We start from the raw sequence: 10,444 nt of genomic DNA on the forward strand, positions 1-10,444 counted from the left end.
TAATTGAAGCTATTGTATCCTGATCCTCGCCTACGCCGTCTCTCCTTCGAATACCCTGGATCAGCCGGGGCTGGTCCCCGGCAATGCAGAACTGCAGCCTTTGCTCTGTGTCCTGTTTCTGTCCATGTACCTGGTCACCATGCTGGGGAACCTGCTCATCATCCTGGCTGTCACCTCTGACCCCCACCTCCACACTCCCATGTACTTCTTCCTCTCCAACCTCTCCTTGGCTGACATTGGTTTCATTTCCACCACAGTCCCCAAGATGATTGTGAATATCCTAACTCACAGCACAGTCATCTCCTATGGGGGCTGCCTGACACAGATGTCTTTTTTAATCCTTTTTGGATGTATGGATGGTATGCTGCTGTCTATGATGTCCTATGACAGGTTTGTGGCCATCTGTCACCCACTGCACTACCCAGTCATCATGAACCCACACCTCTGTTTCTCTTTAGTTTTGGTGTCTTTTTTTGGTAGCCTTATGGACTCCCAGGTACACAATTTGATTGTTCTACAACTTACCTGCTTCAAAGATGTAGAAATTTCTAGTTACTTCTGTGACCCTTCTCTGTTCCTTAAGCTTGCCTGTTCTGACACTTTCACCAATAATATAATCCTGTATTTTTCTGGTGCCATTTTTGCTTTTGTCCTTGTCTCAGGGATCTTTTTCTCTTATTACAAAATTATTTCCTCCATTTTGAGAGTCCCGTCATCAGGTGGGAGGTATAAAGCATTCTCTACCTGTGGCTCTCACCTGACAGTTGTTTGCTTATATTATGGAACAGGCCTTGGTATGTACCTCAGCTCAGCCATCTCACAATCTCCCAGGAAGGATTCACTGGCCTCCGTTATCTACACTGTGGTCACCCCCATGCTGAACCCCTTCATCTACAGCCTGAGGAACTGAGACATCAAAAGGGCCTTGTGCAGATTCCTCAACAAAACAATCTAACCTCCATTTGGAGTGTGGGTTGGAAAATGTAGCAAAATTAACACCTGGATCTGAAAATTCTATCTCTCTGATGACATCATTTGTAGCCCTTAGGGCCTTCTTGCCTCTCCTTGTTTTATACCTGAATATTGCTTTTTAGATATGTTTTTGATGGGGCTGGGAGGGTCTTCTGGGATTCTGTAGATGTCAAAAATACTGCATAACAGAATCTTATTGTATTTAAGGAGGAGTCTCTCATTTATCATGGTGACCCACATACTAGAAAAATGAACAACTCCATTTTTACAGATTACTATGTTTTAAATCTGTGTATGCAGTCTATGTGGAGAAGGCAATGGCAAACCACTCCAGTACTCTTGTCTGGAAAATCCCATGGACGGGGGGAGCCTGGTGGGCTGCAGTCCATGAGGTCGCAAAGACTCGGACACAACTGAGTGACTTCACTTCCCTCACTTCACTCACTTCATACTTTATCACTGGAGAAGGAAATGGCAACCCACTCCAGTATTCTTGCCTGGAGAATCCCATGGATGGAGGAGCCTGGTGGGCCATGGTCCATGGGGTCACAGAGAGTTGGACATGACTGTAGTGACTGAGCATGCATGAACACACTGTGTTAGGCTACATGTCACTGCTTCTCAGCCTTGGCTTTTCTCAAAATCATCTGGGAGGCTTAAAAATCCTCACTGTTTTGCAACATTGTGAATCAATTATACTACAATAAAATAAACTAAAAAATAAACTGACAACTGAGTCTCACTGCCAAAGAGTCTATTTATTTTATTCTTATTTATTTATTTTTAAATTTATTTACTTATTTTAAAGGAGGATAATTCCTTCACAATGTTAGACTTAGGGTGTCCTAAACTGAAGATTTAAAAAAATTACTTATTTTTATTTTTGGTCATACCATGCAGCATGTGGGGTCTTAAGTCCGAGACCAAGGGTTGAATTCATGCCTCCTGCATTGAAAGGTGGAACCTAATCCACTGGAGCACCAGGGAGGTCCCAGCATGAGGGTTTTTAAACACACTGAGGCTGGTTTTAGCATGTGGCCAAGGTTTGAACTTCTGATCTAAGCCAAATCTTTCAGTCAAATGTGACCTTTATGTCATGTGTCCTAACTCCTCATGGACAAATGTCCCAGATCCTAAAGAGATCTGAACTCATGGGGGAAAATATGAAGAGCCTGCTGTAGTAACAGGCAATGTGCCTGTGTGCATACTCAGTCAGTAAGTTGAGTCTGACTCTTTAGCGACCCCGTGAACCGTAGTCTGCCAGGCTCCTCTGTCCATGATATTTTCCAGGCAAAAATACTGGAGTTGCCATTTCTTTTTCCAGGGGGTCTTCCTGACCCAAGGATGGAACCCACATCTCTTAAATTGGAAGGCAGTTTCTTTACTACTGAGAAGGCCAACAGGCAGTGTGTTTTACCCATTATTGCTGATAATGATTCTTCACATATAGCCTCTCTACACCATAGAATTTGGTCTCCATAGCCTATGTGCTGTTTATAAAACTATTGTCTCTACTCTAAACTCACACTTATATACATTGCTTTGGGGTGTGGCTCTTGAAATGTTTGTTCCATTTTCTAACTTACCTACATTCAATAGTGGTCAGTAAATTCTCTTTGTTGTAAATGCTCAGTTCTTCGTTTTATACTCCTCAAGCCCTTGGTGGAGTAACATCTTTCTTCGCTCATAAATGCTATATTACTGCTTTGTTATTTTTTGCCTGTTAGCCTTTCAATATCTTTTAAACGAACTCCCAGTTTCAGTTTAGTTTAGTTCAGTTGCTCAGTTGTGTCTGACTCTTTGCGATGCCTTGGACTACAGTATGCCAGGCCTGTTCATCACCAACTCCCAGAGCTTGCTCAAACTTATGTTGATCGAGTCGGTGATGCCATCCAACCATCTTATTCTCTGTCGTCCCCTTCTCCTCCTGCCTTTGATCTTCTCCAGCCTCAGGGATTTTTTCAATGAGTCAGGTTTTCACATTAGGTGGCCAAAGTATCGGAGCTTCAGCTTCAGCATTAATCCTTCCAAAGAATATTCAGGACTGATTTCCTTTAGCATTGACTTGTTTGATATCCTGGCTGTCCAAGGGACTCTCAAGAGTCTTCTCCAACACCACAGTTCAGAAGCATCAATTCCTTGGTGCTCAGCTTTCTTTATAGTCCAACTTTCACACACATACATGACCACTGGAAAAACTGTAGCTTTGATTAGATGGACCTTTGTCACCAAAGTATGTCTCTGCTTTTAATATGATGTCTAGGTTTGTCACAGCTCTTCTTCCAAAGAGCAAGCATCTTTTAATTTCATGGCTGCAGTCACCATCTGCAGTGATTTTAGAGCCCAAGAAAATAAAGCCTCTCACTATTTCCATTGTTTCCCCATCTATTTGCCATGAAGTGATGGGACCAGAAGCCATGATCTTTGTTTTTTGAATGTTGAGTTTAAGCCAGCTTTTTCACTCTCCTCTTTCACTTTCATCAAGAGGCTCTTTAGTTCCTCTTTGCTTTCTGCCATAAGGTGGTGTCATCTGCATATCTGATGTTATTGATACTCCTCCCTGCAATCTTGATTCCAGCTTGTGCTTTATCCAGCCTGGCATTTCGTACGGTATACTCTGCATATAAGTTAAATAAGCAGGGTGACAATATATAGCTTTGATGTACTCCTTTAGCAATTTGGAACCAGTCCTTTGTTCTTGTCCAGTTCTGTTACTTCTTGACCTGCATACATATTTCTCAGGAGGAAGGGAAGGTGGTCTGGTATTCCTATCTCTCTAAGAATTTTCCACAGTTTGTTGTGATCCACACAGTCAATGACTCTAGCATACTCAATGAAGAAGAAGTAGATAGTTTTCTGGAATTCCCTTGCTTTTTCTATGACTACTTGATCTCTGGTTCCTCTGCCTTTTCTAAATCCAGCTTGTCCATCTGGAAGTTCTTGGTTCACATAGTGTTGAAGTTTAGCTTGAAGGATTTTGAGCATTACCTTACTAGTGTGTGTAAGTGAGCACAAAATGTGCAGTGGTTTGGACAATCTTTGGTATTGCCCTTCTTTGCAGTTGAATGAGAAATGTCCTTTTCCAGTCCTGTGAAAAATGGAAAACTCTGAAAATGGATAGTGTATCACATCGTTGGTCTAGACCTCATGCTGCAAAGATTTCAAGATTGATACAGTGAATTTCAACATATCAAAATCACACATTGAGTGGTAAATTGAGAAAAAAAGGTCTGATGTTACGTTAAGATCCTGCAGCTTGAAATTAAGAAGCAAGAGTATGTGATATTTCCTCCTGAGATGAAAAGGGACCCAGACCCTTCCTAGGACATTCACTCTTCCCCTTTTCCTGTTCTTTTAATATTAACAAGTCCCCAGAGATGAGGACAACATGGACCAAGTGGCTAATGATGAGCTTTGGGCATTGAGCTCTAAGGTCATGCCATTGTAAATAATTGGCCAATGCCTCCAAGCTCATTATTTTGGCTGTTCTAATATTGTGAATCCACACCTATGTCTCCATCCTTTGTAGGAACCTCCATCAGAATGTCCAGCCTGAGTCTGTTTTCCTGTCCATCCTGAGGAGGGACCCTGAGACTTCATCACACACCAGGCAGGAGAGAGGCAGTGAGTCTGTGGTCCTTGGTCATGCTCCAGCAGAGATACAGCCAACCTAGTAAGTGCTAGGGAAACAGGAATGGTGAAGAGGTGTTGGGAGCAATCCACATGGGTTTGGAATAGAGTGCTTTCAAGTTCATATTCTTAGTTTTGGTTGAGATGTGAGAACTTTCGTTCAGAGTTCTGCTTTCACCCTCACTGGCTCTGGCTGGCATCCCTCCCAATAGAGAAGCAAGTGCACCTCTGTAAACTTTCCCCTTGTTCAGTTGTGGTTCAGTCACTCAGTCATGTCTGACTCTTTCCAACCCCATGGACTGCAGCACCAGGCTTCCCTGTCCTTCACCATCTCTTGGAGTTTGCTCAAACTCATGTCCATTGAGTCGATGATGCCATCCAACCATCTTATCCTCTGTCCCCCTCCCCACTACCTCTTCAGTTCATCATGGGATCAGTGATGAGGATGAGGACAAGCATGATGAGGATGACATGAGCCATACCATCCTGTCCTGGTATTGAAGGCCTCCTAAGTGTTGGGCTCTGACGTATACATTTTGTATTTCCTTCTTGATTACCTGCGCATAATTTCTCCCCAATGATATGTACATAACATTACTATTATTTTAATAAGAGGAAAGAAGTGAAACACTTTATATAATATGTGCCAGTTCTTGGGGCTTCCCTGGTGGCTCAAGTGGTGAAGGATCTGCCTGCCAATACAGGAGACTCAAGTTTGATCACTAGGTCATAAAGATCCCCTGCAGAAGGAAATGGCAACCCACCCCAGTGTTCGTGCCTGGGAAATCCCATGGACAGAGAAGCCTGGTGGGCTACAGTCCTTGGTGTCACAAAGAGTCAGACACAACTTAGGGACTAAACAACAGCAACCAGATCATGAATTAAAGAATGATAAAATCATGTTTGAAGTCAGTCATTTTGGACAGACTGATTCCAGATGCTAGGTATGTGGGCAATGCCTCTGCCACCCCAAACCATCATGTCACTAACTTCCCTGTCAGTCCTGGCAGAGACTCCTCGATCCCTGCTCACTGTTATGGGAACACTTGTACTCGGTTACTGGGAATGAATAATGATACAGCCATTACAGAAAACAGAATGGAGGTTCCTTAAAAAAATTAAAAGCTGCATCTAATTGAAATAGAACTACCATAGGATCTAGCAACCCACTTCAGGTTAGGTGCCCAAGAACTGAAATCAGAACTTCTAATAGATATTTACATTCCCTTGTCATCGTCATTTATTTTAAATAGTGAAAATGTGTTTATTGACTGTTGAATAGGTAAAAAATGTTGTGTGTTTATATAAATAATGGGATATTACTCAGCCATAAAAACAAGGAAATCCTGCCATTTGTGACAACATGGAATGATCTGGAGAATATTATGCCTGTTAAAAAAATAATTTAATTGGAGGATGATTACAATGTTGGGATGGTTTTTTCCATATATCATCATGAATCAAAATTTCAAGAGAGTTTCTTAAATTTTATTATCATTTTTAATCATTAACATTGTTCTGTACAGTAATACCACCTTTGTAGTCATCAATGCATCATGATCCTGCATTTAATTAAACCATACTGATCAAAATTTGAATTCCACTAAAGTCAAAGATATGAAGAATATACTAAAAACTTTAAAAGACCACTCTGATGTTTGAGTAATGACTTATTTCATGAAGAAGGGAAGGTAGAAAACAAAGAATGATAAAACTCTGAATATCATATAAAATGTGTTCTCATTTTAACATTCATTTTTAATTAAGAATCAGGAGGACCTAGTTCTGCATTTCATAGATTTGTCAATATTGAAAATGAGGAAAATATCTAGAATTGTTTTTGACCGAATTAAGATTTGTATAAATATGCATGTCTTAATTTCTTTAGATCAAATTTTATATTTTACTAGAGGGGAAGAGAATTTCTCCTTCTACATTATATCTAAAGAAGTTGGCTATATATAACTGAGACCATGGATGTTTTAACTCTAATATTCTTGTTCCCTTTCATTTTTCCATGAAGTTTTATAAAGTAAGGGTGTATAGGCAGAGATGAATAACATAGAAACTAAGGAGAAAAAATTTCTAAGAAGGTAGAATTTGTCACACTGAGAGATATTGCTGAAGATACTGGGATGTATAATCTTAAAATGAATTGTTTGAATCCAAAATATGGGCACAGCGCTCAATGCCCATTTACTTATTTCCTTTGTTTCCACCCCTCTCTTCTTTTTCCAGAGGTGTCCAAGCTACATAGAACTGGAAATCTAACAAGTGTCTCAGAATTCTTCCTCCTGGGCCTCTCAGATGATGCACAACTGCAGCCTTTGCTCTGTGTCCTGTTTCTGTCCATGTACCTGGTCACCGTGCTGGGGAACCTGCTCATCATATTAGCCGTCACCTCTGACCCCCACCTCCACACCCCCATGTACTTCTTCCTCTCCAACCTGTCTTTGGCTGACATCAGTTTCATCTCTACCACTGTTCCCAAGATGATTGTGGACATCCAAACTCACAGCAGAGTCATCTCCTATGGGGGCTGCCTGACACAGATGTCTATTTTTATCCTTTTTGGGTGTATGGATAGTATGCTTCTGTCTGTGATGGCTTATGACAGGTTTGTGGCCATCTGTCACCCACTGCATTATACAATCATCATGAACCCACGCACCTGTTGCATCTTCATTTTGGTGTCTTTTTTTGTTAGCCTTTTGGATTCCCAGATGCATAATGTGATTGTGTTACAACTTACCTGCTTCAAGGATATAGAAATTTCTAGTTTCTTCTGTGACCCTTCTCAGCTGCTCAACCTTGGCTGTTCTGATACTTTCATGAATAATATAGTCAGCTATATTATTGTTGCCATCTCTGGTTTTCTCCCTACCTCAGGAATCTTTTTCTCTTACTATAAAGTTCTTGTCTCCATTCTGAGAGTCCCCTCATCAAGTGGGATGTATAAAGCCTTTGCCACCTGTGGCTCTCACCTGGCAGTGGTATGCTTGTTTTATGGAACAGCCCTGGGGGTATATCTCAGCTCAGTCATCTCCCTTTCTCCAAGGAAGGATGTAGCAGCCTCAGTGGTTTACACTGTGGTCACCCCCATGCTAAACCCCTTCATCTATAGTCTGAGGAACAAAGACATCAAAAAGGCCATGTGGAGGTTCCTCAGCAGAACAATCTCAGCTTAGGACCTGGCCACCCATTTGAGTGTAGGCTAGAAAATGTAGCAAAAAACAAAAACAAAAACAAAAACAAAACCTGGAGATTTAAAATTCTACTTTTATTATGTCATCAGTTTTGCAACTCTTATGACCTTCACATTTTTCTTTGCTTTCCACCTGAATATTGTTTCTGTTTCTGGTTTAACATGACAGTGGGAGATCGAGGATCCTTTGTGTGCCATAATCACTTCTTACCTGAATTTCTTTATATCTATGGAGATTCTATGATTTATCTTGGGTGGCACAAACATCCTTGAAGAATGAGTACTTCCCTTTCAATATACTGAAAATTTATGAGTTTTGCACAGCTGTTACATCATTTCCATAGTAAATTCTGTATCTATGTTTTAAATTCGCACATACAGTTATGGGTGAGGAGGCATGTCACTGCTTCTCAACCTAGGCTTTTATTGAAAATATCTGGGAAGATTAAAAATACTGACCTTGTGTTTCACCACCAGACACTCTAACTGTACTTGGTTGTGGCCTAAATATGAGTATTTTTCAAAGCACTCAGGTGGTTCTAGTGTGTGGCCAAGATTGAGAACTACTGATGTAAGTCAGAATTTTCCTTTAAAAGTGACCTTTATACTTTGGGTCATAACTGCTCATGGACAAATGCTAAAGATCTAGAAGAGATCAGAGGTCAAAGGGTGGAAGTTATGAAGACTCTGCTGTAGTAACAAGCAATGCATTTACCCCATTATTTCCAATAATCTTCACATGGATTATTCTACACCATATGCATGGACTTTGCTCTGGGGTGGGATGCTCAGAATCACTCCTGTATATTGCATCTTGTGTTGATCTTACGTACTTTCAACATAATCTGTAAATATCTCTTTGCCCTAAATGCTCAGGTGATCCCTTTAAACCCCTCAAGCCCTTGGTGGAGTAGCTTCTTCCTTCACTTATGATGGCTATGTTACTTCATTTTCTTTCTTTCTTTCTTTCTTTTTATCTTTCAGCCATTCAATAACTATTTAACCAACTCTCTGTGTTAAAACTTTTCACTAAAATGATTAAATGAATTATTCCTGGATGACTGCCACTCAGCCAAAAAAATAATGAAATAATGCCATTTGCAGCCACCTGAATGGACCTAGAGATTGTCATACTGCATGAGGTATGTCAGAGAAAAATAAATATCATATGATATCACTTATATGTAGGATATATGCTGTTGCTAAGTTGCTTCAGTTGTGTCTGACTCTGTGCGACCTCATGGATGGCAGCCCACCAGGCTCCCCTGTCCCTGGGATTCTCTAGGCAAGAATCTGGAGTGGGTTGCCATTTCCTTCTCCAATTCATGAAGGTGAAAAGTGAAAGTGAAGTTGCTCAGTCCTGTCCGATTCTCAGTGACCCCATGGACTGCAGCCTACCGGGCTCCTCCATCCATGGGATTTTCCAGGCAAGAGTACTGGAGTGGGATGGATTATCTACAAAACAGAAATAGTGTTACAGATGTAGAAAACAAATTTATGCTGAGTAAGGGACAGTAAGGGATAAATTGGAAGGCTGGAACTAACATATGAAAGTGATGAAGTCGCTCAGCCGTGTCCGACTCTGTGCGACCCCGTGGACTGTAGCCCACCAGGCTCCTCCATCCATGGGATTCTCCAGGCAAGAGTACTGGACATATAAACACAACTATATCCAAATAGATAGATGTTAAGAACCTGCTGCTGCTGCTAAGTCGCTTCAGTCGTGTCCAACTGTGTGACGCCATAGACGGCAGTCCACTAGGCTCCTCTGTCCTTGGGATTCTCCAGGCAAGAATACTGGAGTGGGTTGCTATTTCCTTCTCCAAAGAACCTACTGTATAGCAAAAGGAAGGAACTCTACTCACTACAGTGTAATGAACTATATAGAAAACATTCGGAAAAAGAATGGACACATGTATAACAAATTCACTGTAGTGTACACCTGAAAGTAACACAACATTGTAAATCAACTCTACTCCAATAAAAAAGTTTTTGAAAAAACACTAATTGGTTTTTCTTTACTTGACTGACTCTTGACTGATACTATAGATTTGCTCTTATGTACCTGTGATTGGAAGATGCAAAATGTGCCCAGGAAAGACAGGTGGAAGTCAAGGGTATGTCTTAGCTTTGGGTACGCAGCTGGAGAATAGGTGGTATCATATTCCAATTGCTGTGTGACTCCAGTGATGCCTGAAGTACATTGAGTCACCCAAGTCTTCATAGTAAGTTTATCTTCTTTCAAGGGAGGACTTTTCCTTTTAGTAGAAACAGCCTGGTTAGGACTTCACTTGATTGCCATGCCTTCCTGTTCTCTGTCTCAATAATTACATCTTAGGTCTCCTATTGAGTTCTGCAAGACAAGTCATTTCAGTTCAGTCTGACTCTTTGTAACCTCATGGACTGCAGCACACTGGGCCTCCCTGTCCATCACCAACTCCCAGAGCTTGCTCAAACTCATGTCCATCGAGTTGGTGATGCCATCCAACCATCTCATCCTCTGTCCTCCCCATTCCTCCTGTCTTCAGTTTTTCCCAGCCTCAGGATCTTTTCCAATGAGTCAGTTCTTCGCATCAGGTGGCCAAAGTATTGGAGCTTCAGCTTCAGCATCAGTCCTTCCAATGAATATTCAGTACT

General features: G+C 41.2%; 1 protein-coding gene and 1 pseudogene across 1 annotated transcript in view; both read left to right on the forward strand.

Moving 5' to 3' along the window:
- Positions 1 to 910, forward strand: part of LOC104979975 (olfactory receptor 7E24-like) — a 15,661-nt gene extending 14,751 nt beyond the window's left edge. Inside the window, exon 4 of the mRNA XM_010828513.1 lies at positions 65 to 910. Within this exon, the coding sequence (XP_010826815.1) occupies positions 65 to 910 (846 nt within the window). The remainder of the gene's footprint in view (positions 1 to 64) is intronic.
- A 5,864-nt stretch (positions 911 to 6,774) lies between these two features.
- On the forward strand, positions 6,775 to 7,790 carry LOC104979976 (annotated as a pseudogene).
- Positions 7,791 to 10,444: the final 2,654 nt, after the last annotated feature.

Source organism: Bison bison, unplaced genomic scaffold (genome assembly GCF_000754665.1).
Source record: "Bison bison bison isolate TAMUID 2011002044 unplaced genomic scaffold, Bison_UMD1.0 scf7180017864492, whole genome shotgun sequence".
NCBI classification, from domain to species: domain Eukaryota; kingdom Metazoa; phylum Chordata; class Mammalia; order Artiodactyla; family Bovidae; genus Bison; species Bison bison.